Source organism: Haliotis asinina, chromosome 3 (assembly GCF_037392515.1).
Source record: "Haliotis asinina isolate JCU_RB_2024 chromosome 3, JCU_Hal_asi_v2, whole genome shotgun sequence".
In the NCBI taxonomy this organism is placed as follows: Eukaryota; Metazoa; Mollusca; class Gastropoda; order Lepetellida; family Haliotidae; genus Haliotis; species Haliotis asinina.
The window spans coordinates 14,686,031-14,704,676 of record NC_090282.1 but is presented as its reverse complement, the minus strand read 5'-3'; the positions used below and the strand labels follow the sequence as shown (position 1 = coordinate 14,704,676).

At 39.9% G+C, this 18,646-nt stretch overlaps 1 protein-coding gene across 2 annotated transcripts in view; it reads left to right on the top strand.

The window, feature by feature from the left end:
- Window positions 1-18,646, top strand: part of LOC137277524 (solute carrier organic anion transporter family member 5A1-like) — a 76,327-nt gene that overhangs the window by 20,068 nt on the left and 37,613 nt on the right. Inside the window, exons 1-2 of one of the 2 annotated variants that reach the window (XM_067809296.1) lie at window positions 2,560-2,615; window positions 6,326-7,489. In XM_067809296.1, the coding sequence (XP_067665397.1) occupies window positions 6,706-7,489 (784 nt within the window). In that variant the 5' untranslated portion in view covers window positions 2,560-2,615; window positions 6,326-6,705. Of the gene's footprint in view, window positions 1-2,559; window positions 2,616-6,325; window positions 7,490-18,646 lie in introns of those variants that run through there. The other variant, XM_067809295.1, reaches the window with a different exon arrangement.

Below are 18,646 nucleotides of genomic sequence, written 5' to 3'. Positions count from 1 at the left end.
CCTGATTCCCGGTACCCGTCTCCCATGATGTATATGGGCAGAATGGAACCCCCAAACCTCAGTGCCAGGCTCCTGGGGTGTATATGGCAGAATGCAACCACCAGGATTCAGTGTTAGTCTTCCATGGGGTGTATACGGCAGAGTGGAACCCCAGAGCTCAGTGCTTGTCTGCCATAGAGTGCCATGGTTAGTTTATAGCAGAGGGGAACCCCAGAACTCAATTCTGTCTCCCATTGGGTATATACGGCAGAATGGAACCCCAGAGTTCAGTCTCCCATGGGGTGTATGTAGCAGAATGGAACCCTAAGGCTTAGTGCTAGTCTCCCATGGGGTGTATACAGCAGAATGGAATCACAGAGCTTAGTGCTGGTATGAGGTGTATGTGGCAGAATGGAACCTCCCAAGACTTTGTGCTAGTCAGCCATGGTTTATGGTTAGTTTAGGGCAGAATGGAACCACAGAGCACAGTGCTAGTCTCCCATAGGGTGTGTACGGTGTGTGCACACACACATGGAGAGAGAGAGAAAAAAAAGAGAGAAAGAGAGAGAGATTGTTTCCCATGGGTTGTATAGGTCAGAATGGAACCCCACTCCCTAATGCTTAAGTCCCTTTGGGTGTATAAAGTTGAATGGGAGCCAAGGAAGGTCCTAGTCAAAACGACCACATGACAAAAGGGCTGCAAGAAAGTTAAATGGGCTGCAAACCCCTCGTCACAAGGGCAGCAAACTCCTAGTCAAAAGGGCCGCATCAAAAAGTCAAAAGGGCCTCAGACTTAAGTCAAAAGGGCCACATATAAATAAAATGATAATAATAAAATCCTTTTCAAAATTGTTATGGCAAAAGATTTTACATCTACTCAGTGTATATGTTTTGCATACTAGTTCTGTTCTTAATAGATTTTTTTTTTCAGTATTAGAAAGAAAATAATGACAAACAATAGATTATGAAATGGTTATATATTTCATTTCAGGATCAAAACGCTTCCCATTTATGATTATGATAAATGTAATGTCTTCAAAAATGGTACCACCATTAAGAAACTGAAATATTACACAAAAACATATGTATACAATATATTCCTTTCATGCCCTAGTTCTGTTTTGACTATTAGGTCACTAATCCCTCGGATGTCTTGTTTATACATCTGTACAATGTACATTTTGTCCTTACTATTAGTATGCACAAAATATACACTTAGTAGATGTAAAATATTTTACTGTGATAATTTTGAAAACAGATATTATTATTATTATTATTGTTTTATTCATATGTGGCCCTTTGGAGTATGAGTCTGAGGCCCTCATGACTTTTTGATGCGTCAGTAGTATAAATAATGGTTGCACGAGACCAGCTCAAACAAGTGCAACCATTACTTATACTACTTGCGTCCCTTTGACAAGCGGGTTTGCGGCCATTTTGACTTTCTTGCAGCCCTTCTGACTTTTCCATTTTGCAGCCCTTTTTGTCATGCGGTCCCTTTGACCTGTTCGCGGCAAGGACCCAGTGCTTGGCTGCCATAGGGATACTGGGGTTGAATGTGTCCCTAGCACAAAATGCTTGACTCATACGTTGATTTAGGGAGTTGAATGGAACCACAATACCAGTTAGTTGTTGTCAAAGCAACTGCAGAGCAGTACACAACAGGAAACTGTATATTCAGCAGCATCTGTTTGCGCATGTGTACATCCTGATTCTTGTTAACACGATATCTCTTGGACTGTTATACCCAATGTCTTCAAAATTGGTAATGGCCTACATTTTGGGATTACCCAGACACCAGTTGATTTGGGTCATCTTGACCAAGGTCACCATGACATTTTGATCACTTTTCAAACTCTTTCTATTATGATATATCACGAACTGTTGTACCAATGTCTTCAAATTTGGTGACAGTCTACATTTGGGATTGTGCAGACACCAGTCAATTTGGGGGACCTTGACCTTATCGTCAACACTTTGACCACTTTTCAAACTTATGTAAACGTGATATATCTCAAGAAACATTGCACCCAATTTCTTTAATTATGTTGACAACCTACATTTGATGATTATGCAGACACCAGTCATTTCAGGCATCTGTATGTGACCAAAGCTTATAAAGTAGTAGACATGTTGATATTTCATTTTTCTTTAGCAGTGAGGGACCTTGCCATGTTAGTGGCAAACACTTGTTTGTATATAAAATGATAAACTGAATTGTTAATTGACCATGTGTCTGTGTTAAGCAAGAGTCTTACTCTTAGCTGTTATAAATTCCAAAAGAAGTAATGATTTTTATCACAACAATTTGCACAATATGACTTGGACTTTCTTATCTCATATGTATCTCATAGGTTCTTGCTTTGGATTTGAAAACAAATAATATCAAGTATGTAACTGCACAATTTGAAGACAACATATATTTGGAATTCATGACATCCGACATGTCATGATGTGTAACTTTTACTGTAAGTGTTCAGGAGGAAATGGGAAAGGAAGGATGGGTGTGTGAAAGACGCCTCAGGAAGTACAAGAATATCATCTCAAATGAGTGATAACTAGCGTACTGTGCCATGCATCACTTCTGTGGGATAACCTCACTGGACACAAGGCTCATTGACCATTGTCACACCATGGTAAGAGAGAAAATTTACAATGATTGTTATGAGCTGTAAATGAGAACTGAAATGATGCATGTTTAGTCAAGTGTGCGTGGTTGATGTGACAGAATTAATCATTTCCAGACAACCTCACAAGCCATGGGTGTGATTTCAAGCCACGGCTTGTGAGTCTGTTCGAGGTGTATTGGTTGCAGTGAACAGTCTCCTTTAAATGTATATCATTGTCCCTTATTGTAAGGCAGAGTAACTGTTTGGAAATGATTTTGACAGGTTTTTTTGACTTTTTGCACCCAGAAACATTATATGCACTCCAACAATCAGAGAAAAGTCTTTTTGTGCTGTAGAGAAACTGCATGGTATCGCTTCAGGTGAACACACTGATGTAAGAGACTTTATCAAAGAAAAGGTGAGGTTATGTGATGAAACATCACAAGGCCCAGTGTGTAACTATGAAAGGAAATTCAGGTAAAGATTTTTTTTCTTTGTGAAATACCTACAGGCATAATTTTTTAGAACAAATGTGAATAGAAAAACAGATTTTTAGGAGAAAATACTGCATGTTTTCTATAGCAGTACAAATCATATGAACAAATTTGTGTGCTTTCCCATTTGTAAAACCTTCATTAGCCACTAAGACAAAAGCAAACAAAAATTATGTTCACCTGTGTAAAAGGACAAGAAATATGGTTTGATTAATAGAACTTCACAGAGAGGCATTACCATTAAGAAGAAATGAGCAATCTCAACTTCGACTAAAAGACTCTTTGGATGAGTCCACTATCACTAGAACATGTAGAATATTAGCATGGCATCAACAGAGAGGTGTCCAGTGGATAAGCTATATTATCTTTCTACTCATGATGCTTCAACTCATGAAGCTGATATATATCTCTTACTTTGTCATGACTCTGTCATTCCAGATCAATTATTTCATTAAGACTTTCTTCCTGTTGGTGGTCAGGATCTGTGACTTGGTTGACACAAGTCATCAGTTCTCAGTTGCACATATTGGTGCTCATGCTGTTGATCACAGGATTGTCTGGTCTAGACTTGATTATTTAGAGCCACCATATGCCTCGAATATTGCTGAGTGTGGCCTAAAACTGAACTTACTCATTCACTCACTGAACACAGCTGATCTTCTCTGTAGCTGTGCATTCTCTGTAAAAGAAACTGTGCTAACAAGGGACAGTTTTGGAATGACTGAGTGAGTTTTACGCCGCATTTAGTAATATTCTAGCAATATTGCAGTCGGGGAAGCCAGAAAAGGGCTTGTGCCCATGTGGGGCATTAAACTTGGGCTTTTAGTGTGACAAGTAAACACATTAACCACTGGGCTACCCCATCACTCCCACAATTTAGGAAGTAAACCTATAAAAGTGGTACCAGTCTGTGGGCTGGGTACAGTTGACTCATGATTGACAATAACTCTTTGGACCTTCATACACTTTGGTTATAGCCACGGAATGGATCATTCCATTCTATTGCTGAATAGCACATCATCGCATTTTCAACAGTTATTTGCTTTGCTTTGTTTAGTTTCATCAATAATATATTTCTAGCACCGTGTAAACTGTATGTGTGAGCATGTAAGCAATCTGTGCTCAATGATGCCCACACACAAATGGTGGATTTATAACACTGTTTTGGAAATGAACAGAGCATTGAATGTTTGATAACCTAATGATTGGAGATTGGATTGGCATTGTTTCCCAGATGGCAGAGTGCCACGCCCATATACACTGTATCCACCCTGAAATCAATAATCCCTTTTGTGTGAAGCATATATGAGTATGCTTATCATGAATGTTTTAAATTTGGTAAATATGGGCGACTATATAACATGGCATGAGAATGTCTGTTGTTGTGTGGAGTGTTTGCACATGGAGCTCACAGTGACTGATGAATTCAAGATCAACTCTGTAATCCTATGTAATTGAATAAGCAAAAAGTGGATAGAAAACTGTTCAACATTGTATTCTTTTGACTCCATGGATCTGTGACCCTGAGGAGTGGCGGGAAGGCTTTGGTGCAGAATTATCATCACGTTGAGTATTTGCTATTAGTGATCATTGATGGTTAGTGGGATTGTTGCACGGAACATTTGTGAACGTCAGCACAAAGCATTAATCTATACTTTGATGTGCTGATTAGGTTTAGTTCTGGTCATCAGTATACAGTCGATATTATCACTTGATTGGGTCCTGTTGTGGAGAACAGTTGGCAGGACCTCGGAGCTTGTGTTTTGGAAATTGTTATAAGTGAAATAGTTGTTGTACTTCAGCAGCCTCATCATCCGCCACAGGTAAGGACAGATATGAGGTTGGAGGATTGTCAACGTCTGTCAACCATGGAATCGATTTTCCTTGGTCATGTTCTGCTCATTAGCAATACCTTATGTATCAGCTGTATGCCTACATCATTGACATCAATTTTAAAAATGATGCCAGTGTTTGCTGTATGGTTGATACCTGTTTTAAATGTATGGTGTTTTAATGTACACTGTACTTGCCGGATATATCGTCTCACATGAACATGTGTAGTCGGGAGGCAGAAGTTGCCTGATTAAGGGGTGCAGAGGTGACTGTGCAGTCTCAGGCACTGCAATTCAGGGTACAGAATTATGGCCCTTTCATTCTTCAGAATCCTGTGATTGTGGCTTCAAGATCTGGATTTCCCAGATGATGTATCTAGGATTGTCAGCTGCGTAATTGTGCTCATGGGTTTCACAATCATCGTAAAGTTGTAAGGCCTTGTGCAAGCACGTTATAGAAGTCATACAGAAGTCGAAGCATTTCGAGTACTGTGTGAATCGGGACACTAGATTTTATCTTACCTTGCACATAAATGTTTTTTTTTTTGAATGGTTAAGCATTCTTGTATGATTTACGATGTTCCCATCTTGCATTATACAAGCGAGGCGCTTTGCAATGTACCCAACTGCCAATGGCAGCTCATTTGTTACTTCATAATAGCACTTCTTGAATAACACTGAATCATGCATGATGCATGGAAATTACGGTTAGTTTGTAAATGTAAATCTGTGGAAGGGAGATAACTCTATATTTTTGTGTGTGTGTGTGTTATCTGCAAAGTCTAGTGATGGGTATGAAAAGATTTGCCTCACATTCCAATAAATAAATGTTCCAATGTAGTCCGCGTGAGTATGAAGAAGGGGAATTTCACCGCAGCAATTTTTCTACAATCCCTGTGGGGTGGGGGGGAACAGCAAGATGCAAGATTTTAATAGTTCACACAAGTTGGCTGAAGTGTATGATCCAATACCCATGCTTCAAACAGTTCAAAATTAACATTGAGGTGTTCGGTAAGAAATATGCTGTTCACTGGTAATTCGGGGCCCATGGGTCGAGGTACCCTCAATGTTTGTTCATGTTCCCCTCGCCCTTCAGGCTCAGGGAGCATAAACAAACATCGACGGTACATCAACCCATGCCCCCTTCGTGACCAGTGAACAAGTTATAATATTTATGTGTGACTACTGGCAAACAAGGACAGGACGCCAGTGGGTGGCACTCATGCATGCTAATATGGGTCAGTTGTCAAGTTGGTGCTCAACTTATCCTTGTTGGAGAAGTGTTGTTTAGGAGTAGATTGTGTGTGGGGAGAAAATCCAAACCTGTTCATTTTATCAAATGGCAACCATGCACACTCTTTGAAGATGAACAATATGCATGTTTTGTTAATGGCAGTTTCTTCTGTTTCAGAAATGGCAATCTTGCAGGACAGATAATACAAAGATGGGGCAGAGGTGAAAGCAACACCCTCCTCTCCCCATGTCCACATATCTGCACAGCCACACCAATGCCGCGGACTGGCAATATCCACAGCCAAACCTCTCTATCTGACCAAAACCACTGGACCAATATATTCATTTATATATAACAAATTATATTTTGCCTAGATTATTATCTCATAACACTATTTTGTAAATCAACTATATATCTTTACATATAAAACATGTAATCAACAGTTTACAACGTAAATACGAAACACATCACCAAGAGTATTGACTGCTTTCCTGTTACTTTGCTAAACACAAAGCTGATTACTGTACCTAACTTCTGGAATCACTTTGGACAGCACAATGTCTACAGTGTACACAGTACGGGAAGATTGGGGTGGCCCATGTGGCCTTGACCCCCAGGTCAGTTTCGAGAGTTCCAACAGTGGGTACTCCATCAGCAGTCAGACTCAGTTCCTGAAAGGGAGGACGGAAAAAGATGACTACATCGAATGTCGACTCCGTCGGGAAACAGGCAGCACGGACAGGGAGAAGTTGAGCAATGAGTGTGGAATAGGAACTCTCCGACCAAAGTGTTTGAAACAGTGCGCCAATATCAAGCTGTTTGTGTTTTTTATGTGTGTGCTTCTTACAATTACAACAAGCTTATCAACAGGGTACCTAAACAGTGTTATAACGACTATTGAGAAGAGGTTCGAGATTGGTAGTTCAATATCAGGGCTTATCGCAGCTTCGTATGAATTTGGGTCCCTTGTTGCAGTTATTTTTGTAAGTTATTTAGGTGGCAGGAGGAATATACCAAAATGGATTGGCTTTGGCATTATTTTCATGGGAATTGGGGCACTACTTTTTGCAATGCCACATATCATTGGGCCAAAATACACCGTCCACAATGGCTATGATGTGCCAAATAAAACTGATGTCAATATTTGCAAGCGTCCAGGAGCAAATAGAGGAGGTTATTTTTCAACAGATTGTATAGATGAGAATTCTGGGAACTGGATGTACGTGTTGATACTGGTTGTGGCACAGATTTTTATTGGGACTGGAGGCACACCAATTTTGACCCTTGGAACAACGTACGTTGATAATCATGTAGTCAAGGAAAAGGCACCCGCTTACCTAGGTAAGTCAGTTATTCTTTCTTTTGCATTGTAACTATGGTAACAAAAACATTTCATTATCAACAAAAGTATTAATCAATGGCAGCATTCAATACTACTGCTAGGTTCACGGATGCTCAATAATAGAGTACCTAGAATCAAAGGTAAATTAACTCATTGACATCTCCAACTTCTTATATTTGTTTTTGTCATAAGTCATAAAGATTCAGATTCCTTGGTGCAAGTGGTTTTGTTAATGTGACAGAAGGAAAAGCCATTGTATAAAATTTGTTTGACAAATTTAGAAAATAACCAACACGCATGGAGCAATGGTTGACTTTCCCCTGTGAACAAATAGCGTTAGTCCTTAGCCTTCATGGATTGGGATAGAGTACTTCCACAATGTTCAGGATTATTAGCCATTTTCTGAATTTAGAATGGCCCACTGCCCTTGTATCAAAAGGGTAAGTTTCAAAATTTAAATGGGCCATTCTTATGTGGCCCATTCCCACCATGTGAGCCTTTAGCAGGACACAGATAACACACCGCTGTGAGGTTTGAATCAGCAGGTCTTCGTAACACTCATTGACAGTTTGAGAAGGAAAAAAAACTGTTAAATGTCAAACCTGCAGAGAAACGTCTGCCTGTTGTACAGGTTTCATATCAAATGACTGAATGACTTCAGGATTAAAAATTGAAGATACAACCACACACTTACTTCACCTGTATCATGAATGTCAGCAGATCAGGACAGTTACAAATGGTGTGGATTACTGGTTATGAGACTTAACTAAATTTTGAACTGCACAAATATAAGAAAGCTACAGTAATTTTTAGAAAAGACAAATTTAGCTTTTCTGTTTTATAAAACTTTGTATCTGTGTACACAATTCTTCTCTGGTGCTAATCATCGCTGTACATGCTATAATTAATGAAGATTAAGTCTAACCTGGATCTTCACGGGCGTCACCCAAAAGACCCTCGGTTCAAATCCCACATGAGTACTATTTGTGAAGCCCATTTTTGGTGTTCCCTGCAGTGATGTTGCAGGAATATTGCAGGAATATTGCTAAAAGCAGCATAAAATCAAAACTTAATCAGTCACTGACTCACTCACTCACCACCCACTCACACACTCTCTCACACACTTTTTCACTCATTCATGGGTGGCATGTTTAGTGCTGTTATGAATCTTTCATTATGAATCTTTCGCAAATTAGGTGAAATGAAAGATATGACGCTATCCAGTTCATTGTTGGTGGTCATAAGAATGGTATAGGTATGAATATTACTAAGAATGTTTTTTTTACATGGAACTAGTTTCTTGTTTATCTGTGTGATGTTTGTAGTAATGAATATATCCGTCCCATGCAGTAGCATAACTTGTTATTTTTACAGCACTGTCATGAAGCTATGTATTGCTTTTTTGCTTAACAGAAACTTTTACTGAAATTTTTCAAACTGAGTGAGTGAGTGAGTTTACTTTGCACTGCCGAAAGCAATAGTCCAGCAACATCCCGACAGGGCACACCAGAAATGGCTGCACACACTGTATCTATGGTCCTAACCTAAGCAGTTACCAGTTACATCGTGTTCAAGAATTTTAATTCTTTGTTCATGTTCATAAATAAATATTTGTAATTGCTGCTCCATATCTGTAAAACATATTGCATTCACCTCAGAGTGTATTCATTGCTGCCATAGTTAACAGAATACTGTGATGAGTCTTTCATCCACTCATATTATTTTTCATACTAATGTAATGTCTTCATTGAAATCAAAACTGTAAATTATGTAAACAGGAGTCATCAGAAGATATTTGAAACATTTTTGAAAGGACAAATCACTGTTACTTGATGCTTTGTTACATTAAGTTTCCATGGAAATCATGAAAAATATATGCCACATATCTGTGAATAGTAAAAGGCACCACTTCAAGATTTGTCTGATATATCTGCTAAGATCCATTGAAAGATATGAAATGGTTTTCGACTTTTGCTCCAGAAACAAGCCCATCCCTTCCCTTTAACTTTAAGTCCAAATTGTTTTCATGGAAATTGAGAAAAATAGAAATACCAAAAATTTGTAAATAGCAGATGTCACCACTCTAGGGTTTAGCTCACATATCTGCCAAGTTTAGCAGGAAGTTATTCAGAAGTTTTCAAGTTGTGCTCTAGAAACGAAGCCCATCCCTCCCTTTTGAGACTAAGTCCAAATCATTTCCATGGTAAACAGGAAAATTAAAAATGACAAAAATCTGCAAATAGCAAAAGGCACCACTTCAGGTCTGCCTCAAATATCTGCCAAGTTTTGCTAAAGTATACTAAGAAGTTTTTGAGTTGTGCACCGGAAACGAAGCCCAGCCCCCCATTTTGCAGATAGCAAAAGGCACCACTTTAGGTTCTGATTGATATACCTTCCAAGTTTTGCAGAAAAATATTGAACAGTTTTTGAGTTATGCTCCAGAAACGAAATGATTACGGACAGATGGTCAGACACAGGCGACTATTTCCTCCCACATTACATGCCTCTAAAAAGCTTTAAAACATATTGTGTGCTGATTCCCAATGATTAACAAGGATGACATGGTATTTGGTGAATTTTGTTGCTTTCAGAAATTTTCATAGCTATTAGCTATCTAGTTGATACATTGGATTCCGTCAATGATCAAACATGAAGTAGATTGTTAAGGCTGGACTGATATCACTTGGTTGTGAACTCAGTTAGGAAGTGCTTTGCATGGTTGTAAGTACTTCACTTTACGAGTGTGAAAATAGACAATGGTAATGACACTGCACAAGGCCAAATCAGGAGTTAATGTATCTTGTTACACATCTGGGAATGCTTAATTGCTTTGATAATATTTTTCATAAGGTTGGTTTTGTCTATTAAATTTCACAAGCACTACAAGCTCGTTCCAAGACACGATCGAATTCATCTCAAAGACTTCATAATGTTCCTAAGATAGTCATCATCCTTTGAAGATGTAAAATTTGCAAGTGCATTTTGTGCAGCTAACGAAAAAAACTAAAAAGCACTATGTGTATTTTTCTTTATTTTTAGTGCATCAACAAACATAAACAGGAAAATTTGATAAATGACACTAACCAATTATTTTCGATGAATGATTGGTTGTAATGAAACAATCATCAAATATGAGATTTTAACCAATACCCAACACGAGACATTGCTAAAACCGGCATCCAGACTGACACATTCATTCTCTGTCATTGGTCACTAGCCTGTACCATGGAATCTGTACAACTCACGTGATCATGTTTGTTTTCCAGTAGAACCTAGATACTGAGTTAACAAACATTACCTAATCTGAATCAATATTGTCATGCAAGTACAAAAAGTCTTTCCACGTACATTAGCAGAGAGAGCTTCTGCCTGCGGTGTGAATGATCAGTGTTTTGATCTCTGCATGCCCTGACAATAATTGATAAAACAGGGTACTTGTTGTTTCCCAGCCTGAGGCTTGTCATTATGAGATGACAGTCATTGGCTCAGTCAGAGTAATGTGGGGAATCTATGTTAAAACTTTGGCATTATATCATAGTAGGTTTGCTTTGGTATAAGCCACAACTAGTACATGCGGACATGCATGCACACACATACACATGCCTGATGCTACGTGTACAGTAATGTTGGTCATGATGTTCACCCTGTTTTTACCCTCAGCCTCTCACACCTCACCTACGAACCAGTGAGAACATGACTAGACCTTGATTGTATATAGACATGTAATACTTCTCCCTAATGCTATGCTATACTCTTTTTGACAAATTTCATGGAACAGTCACGTCTTCAACCACGGAGACAAATTAAACAGAGATCCATTGTTTCTTGTCTTGGCTTGAGAGCAGACTTTTATGATGCATTCTTTCTTTAAGCACTCTTTTCTTCTCCCTGGAAGTTTGATCAATAATTGATGCAGAGGCTCCTCTGAGGACACATCATGAGAGGATGATGCCTTATCTTATCTTGCTTGTGGCAAATTATTGACAAAGTTGGTTATCATTTCTGTTTCAAAGCCGATAAAAATGTGCTGTATCTCTCGTGTTGATGTCATCAACGATACCATAGTTATTCCCTAATCACCACACAAGCTGTCTGTGTGTTAATACAGATAAATGTACTTTTTTAATAGTTGAAGTATCTTCAGTTTTATATTTAAAGATAGAATAGATGGGAATCCAGTGAGAATGCCAAATGTAATGGAAATATTTTCGTCTTGCAGTTAAGTGTTGTAAACATATTTTAATTGTTACTTGGTTCGCTAAATTTGTCGAAAGTCGTAGAATAGAATATTTGTGAAACAGTAAATGGTAGTAGAACTACAATATTTTGCCTTTGGTTCAGTATGCCATAAGGCAGTCCAGAAAATCAGTATTTTCGGATTTTGTAACGTCATTTTATTAACCTTTTTCGACTTTTTCTAAAATGTCTATCATTTATCAACTCCTAAAATGCCAATCAAACAGATTTTGTTAAAATAGTCTCTGTATTTTGAACATTCAAAATGGCCATCACAGCATCATTTGTTTGAAATATTCCCTTAATCTAACTACAACCCATTTCGTTTCCATTTAGTGTGATGAAGTAGTGTCATTTATTGTTATGAATTGATATTTTCATTGTTAGACATATTATTTCAACTTGCTTTCCATTTATGCCACAAGCATAAATAGGGAAGTTCAGTTCTAGGGGAAAGTCTGATTAATATATTTTTGAAACTTATCGGTTTGTGAGAAGGAATACTATTGTATGCAGTTATTGAGGCCTCTTTGCCCCTTGTGTATTAGAACTAATTTAATAGTTATATGGCTGAACAAACATGAGTTTCAGTACGGGGGATAAACATATCTATTGCTTGGTTAAAACAATTAGATTTGATTTATTTGCGGAAAATGTTTAAGAATATGATTTGTGAAGCCATGTTTGTACATGTAGTTTGTTTACCTGCAGATTTTGTGTTGACTGGTGCGGTGAAACTTTGATTCTGTTTGACGTGCTGGATGTTTACAGTAGCATGGATACATATTTACTTTTGAGAAGGCATGAATTTTGTTTCACATTTGCTAGAGATACCACATGATGCATGTGATCAATTATTATTTGAAGTTGGTACTTTTGTTTTACTTTCTTTTTGTGTTGTTTTTTGCTCTGTCAAAAGGGGAGCGATTTCTCTGTAATCATCATTCTAGGAGATAGTGAGTCAATAATAAAGGATATAACTTTATGGATGACAACTTCTTGCTATTTCATAGAGCAGTGTTTTGGTGTATGGAAGATTCTTGCACCATTTTCAAGCTAAACATGTTTTGAACATGAAGATGGAGTAAGTATATATATCGAAATGTTGCTTTATGCAGTAGACAAGAAGATGTTATCCATGAAATCGTTTGCTTTATTAAAGAGCAATTGTGCAAAGATGTGTAAATTCAAGCTGAAGCCTTTTGTTCCACCTCCAGTCAGTCAAATCTGCCTGCTCCTTATCAGTTCCAGAAGTATATGAAATAAACCAAAGTTGTCTCCCCTTGAAAGTGCATGCTTTTGATGTTGTATTGTGCTGCATGTTGCATTTCAGTTTCAGACAAGATATAGCGTTTAGCTGCATCCCCAGGGTAATGTATCCTGACACAGTCTTGGCTCTCCTGCTCTTGCTTTTTGTCTCTGCCCTTGACTGAGGTGTTCTTCTCTATTAAACAGCTATAGAACTTGGCACTGGTCCTATGGTCCTTGTCAAACTGCCCAATAGCAGGGAGGGCAATTTTCCGCAAGTACATGGAAATCCACAGATTTAAATTCAAATCAGTTTGTCTAAATCCGAGTTGAAATATTTTGGTGATTGAGGTCCCACTTATCAACATCAAGTGCCTACATCGGGATTTCATGGGCTATCAAATTTAAGTACAGCTTGTTAGATAGATTGTTTCAGCCCCCAGACAACCAGCTGATTTTCAGCTGAAATTACTTTCACCTGTTGCCATCCCACCTTGCAACAGCATCATTAACACTTGTAGATTGGACTGTTTAACAGGGTATTGTTATTTCAAGGGCTGGTGGACTGTTTCTATTGCTGTTAAACCTGGTGGTATGTATGATGTGTGTCAAACAATAGTCAGATTATGTCATTGGAGCATTGAAAAGGATTGATACATTTCTCGGACAGAAAATTTTATGCTCTAGAAAACAATAACATGTCACAGTTCATGACTGTCCTGGCAGCCTTTTGGTAATATGTCCTGAAAGTCCTTTTTTTGGTGACCATTTTATTGTTCTGTAGAGCTTTCCTCAAATCTTAATCTTAATGGTATCACACTTGTGTAAAAGATCTGGTGAGCTATTCTTGAAACATTTATAGTCTGTATGAACTTCTTAACCCCATTCTGAATATATTGGCTACAATCACAGGTAAGAATTCTTAGTGCTACAAAGGTTTCAAGAATAAGGGCCTTGATCTTAATGAGGAATCGCATATGTTTAGTTGTCCTACATACAAAGATCACCAACTGATCTGACATTGAATACACAGTGCCATATCAGAGGGATATCCAAAGTCTGCAGTCTAGACTACCTATTGTCAACTTCCATTTGTGTGGAAGCTGCAGTGGCCTAGCAGGTAAGACAGCTGACTTGGTGTTCTCGATCAGGTGTCTGATCTGATGATCAGCCCGCTCAGTGGAAGTCGCGGTGGCTGAGCGGGTTAGGCGGCTGACTTTGTGTGCTGGCGATTAGGTCCCTGACTCTGAGGGTGCGGGTTCGAATCCCGGATGGGACTCAACCAAAAAAAGTACTAGAATTTGTACTTAACTAAGAAAGTGAAATCCCAAATATGACATATGTCTCAATGTATCTTTGTCCAAATTGTCGTTGATGTATAGATTTGGTGTGCAGACTGAGTAACACATTGCTCCTATGATCATGATGATGATGCATTAGTGACACTTTTAGTAAGCCATGTAGATGTTAGTGAGTGTGCAGTAGCTTATATAAAACTGTCAGTATTACTTATGTGATGATTCACCAGTAGATGACCTAGTATGCAATACCTGTATTGATTCATGTTTCGGTTGTGTCATATTTCATGTTTTAGTGGTGTCATGTTGCTCATGGTCCAGTTACATCTTTAACGGACTATTAGTAGGATATGGGTCCAGGTACATCTTTAAAGGACTATTGGTAGGATATGGGTCCAGGTACATCTTTAACAGACTATTTGTAGGATATGGGTCCAGGTACATCTTTAACAGACTATTGGTAGGATATGGGTCTAGGTACATCTTTAACAGACTATTGGTAGGATATGGGTCAAGGTACATCTTTAACAGACTGTTGGTAGGATATGGGTCCAGGTACATCTTTAACGGATTATTGATAGGATTTGCGTCCAGGTACATCTTTAACGGATTATTGATAGGATATGGGTCCAGGTACATCTTTAACGGACTATTGGTAGGATATGGGTCCCACCTATATCTGATTAGGAAACATATCTTTCTTCATTCTTTTCATATGTGCAGTAACATCATTGTATCGCGTATATAGATCTGTTCTGTTCCAGTGTATTTTTTAACTGGTTTCCACTCTCCAATTTATCCGATATTTAAATAGAAGAAAAACTAGAGCAGATTACATTAACTCTGAAATCATCAAAGCTGAGGGTGATCCCAAACTGCTATTTGGCTGCTGCTTAATGGCTTATTAGGTGGAAAGCAAGACATCATATTACCTGAAGGAAGTGATCCTATCACTTGTGCAAACAGTTTCTCTCCTTCTTTGCCAGCAAAATTGCTGATTTATGTGGAAAACCTGGCTCATTCCATGATAACCTGTCCCTACAGTGAGTTTAAAGGTGAACAGTAATTTTCGTGAAGTAAGTGTTAACGAACTGTGCAAAATCATCAATGACACAAAAGCAACCTGGTGTGGCCTTGACTGTTTTCCAAGCAAGTTACTTTTTCAAATCATTGATTGTGTCTACCAGTTATAACTAAAATTGTCAACTTGAGTAGTATAGGGAATGACAGTCCGAAAACACTTTTCAAAAAACCCCTCTAAAAAGCCTCATTTACTAAATGAGGCTTTGGTGGGACCCTTAGCTCTTGCTATTATTGCCCCTACTACAAAACCACGCCATCACGTTTACCGTGACTTGGCAGGCGGTAACACTGTGCCGTACGGTACGATCAATAATTCTTCTCTTACAAACCCCCTACCCGGCCCACCCCTCAAGTAGTATAAGTTAGGTTCGTCGGCTTTCATATCCACTTTATCTATGTTGTAAGTTTTGACCGACCATATAGGATCGGTGGCACGCTTACGGCTATCGCCCTCGTGTTCCCCCGGCTGGTATAGATACCTCACTAGGGCCCTATCTGGTATCTGTTTCTCCTTCCCACGCAATGGAGCGGCCGACTCTGCAACTATTGATTTTAGTTTGATAGCGTCTGCCGGTTTCTTACCGGTGAGACGGGTGACTTCATGGTTGATTGCCGACACCACCTTGGGTAACCTCGTGACCCATTCAGTCGATCGTTTTCCAGGGGTGGCCATCTCCCTAGCATACTGATATCCGAACAAGCGCTCAGCCAAAGTCCTATTAAATCTCTCAACTATGGCTTGGCTGCGATGGGCTCCGGCCGTGCCACGCCTGACCTTTGTATCGTGTTTGGCTAGCAGTTGTGACACGGCACCCATGAACTCCCGTCCGGGGTCAACTTGCAGTTCTGTTGGCCACGTCAGCGGGCTGCGTTTGTATATGCGTTCGAATCCTCTGGCTACCTGGGCCGAATCTTTCGTGGTCAAGGGTTCGGCTTCCTTGTAACGACTGGCTACGTCCACTACGGTTAAGGCATACTTGTACCTCTTGTCGTGGGGTAGGAACAGTAGGTCTGCCTGGTGAATGCTATTAGGTATGTTAATACCGAACCTCCTTCTAGGCACGTAGCGTGGTGCTGGCAAATAGATCTGCCACAGGGCTTGTTTTTCAAGCCACGCTTTGGCTTCCTCCGGGGGTACTCGCGCTAGTTTAGCTAGCTTATCTACTGCGCTAGCTCCTTTCCAGTACCCACGCGGGCTGTAGTAAATAGCCTCAAATTTTTTCATGTCCATACGCGTATGTGTTTATTCCATCAATAGCTATCCAACGTTTCGTGTCCATAGGTGATAGTGACGTCTTGTTTATAGTCAGTCCGTATATCTTATGCCCATCACTTCTAAGTGTGTTCATTTTATGTCTAAAGGTACGGGTCTTGAACAGGGCTTCCTTGAATCTGGCGTGTTTGATGTGTTGTTTCACCACATACTTCTTAACCCCCTTAGCCTTCCGGATCTCACTATTGTCGGCTTTCAGTATGGAGTACATCTTAGGTCTCAAACCTATGTACTCGGCTATGGGCGTGCCAGCACACTCGTCCTTCATCTTACCTAGGACCTTTTTATTTACCGTACTGTGTAGGGCATGGGTCTTAGGGTAGTCGCTGGTGTCGTATAAATCGAGGTGTTTCCCCATGTCCTCGTACACGTCCTCGGTTCGAATCTCCATCAGTAGGGAATCCGTGTCAGTGTACAGCACTTCACACCTGTCACCGTACTGTTTCTTGAGCTCGTTGTAGTAAAAGTCGTACATCAGGTGTTTGGATAAATCGAGGATGCTCATCCCCACGTAAACAGGTCGGTTGAATTTTATGTGGCTTTTCTTCATGTGTAGGGCAGCCAGGTCGTCTGTGAATATCTTGCTACGGTTGAATGCCGGACTGGCTATTAATTTCCTGAGCTTGTCTTCCTCACTAGATCTAACCAGCTTCACGGTCACGCGTTTCCTCAGGTTCTCCATAGTCTTACCAAACACCGAGTTGTTCATGAGCTTGTAGAGATTTTTCTCAAAATCACTGGTGGCTTTTTTTCGTAGGTCTGTGTTCATTCTGATGTAGGGCTCCATCCATGGACTCTGGTCGAACATGAGCACCCTGTGTATTTTAACCAGCCTCATACCCAACGACAGGTACAGCTGTAGGTTGCGATAGTGAACTATGTACTTGGTCTTATTCATTAAGTTAGGCACGAGTTTCTCAACGTCCGCCACACGACCACCTGACAAGTTATGTTGGTACTCAGACATCCAGTCTGTGTTAACCTTCATACGTTCGGGTGCAAGGGGATAGCTGTTGTGCGATGCGTGTAATGCCTTGGGATACTCTAAGTCAACTTCGAGGATATACCCTTTGTTCGAATCTGGTGCAATGCTCATAACATCAACGTTTGGTACCCATTCGAATCCTCCTGTAGGTAGATACTGGCTCATGGCCCAGCCGTACAGGTTATTTGCGTCGAGGTAGAGAATGTGATTGGTTGGTTTGTTAGGATCGTAACCTTTCACGTATTGATTATTTGCTTTAGCGTATCGTTTGGATGCCATGGAAATCCCACCTCGCAAGCCTTTCTCAATGAATAGGTGCATGTCGTAATCTGTGAGCAATTCCAAATTAACTCCGGTCTTTCTAAGCAAGGCGTCCCACGACAGACCTGGGCTGGTGTAATACCATGCGGGGTCGAGTTTATACTGCTTTAAACATGTTTGCCGAAACGTCTCGAACACGTCGGCTAACAGCAGTACATCTGTCCTCAAGTACAGGTCGTGATAATCGCCAAGGTTCTTACAACCAAGTTTATTCCATACGTTAATCGCGTGCGAGTAATCGTCTCGTGAGACGGACGCCTCATTCAGCTTGCTATAAAAACAGTTGATAGGAGGTAGTCTGGTCTCTGTGAACTTAGCCCAGCTATCCATGTACTCATATGGGTACACGCCCTTCCTCATGAGCAGGTGTCTAGTCTCGGCGTCTGTGTATCGATCTGTGATAGGGAAGGTATTGTTGGCCTTAACCAGACTGTCGAGTGACGACAGGAGGAATTGAAACGAGTCAATGAACCTAAGTCCGTTTAAGCTGAAGGAGATGTATCTCTCCATGTTGTTGGGGATGCATGTTATATTACCATCGATTTTCGCGATGGCCTGCATGATCAAGTGAGAGTCGTATCCTCTCAAGTTGTGAAAGACAACGGGAATGTTTATTGTCTTAGGATTGATTTTAAGCTTGAGGTTGCACGCGTTATGAGCGGCGCCTCTATACTTACCAGTTATGTGACAGTGATCTCTCACCGAATCACCG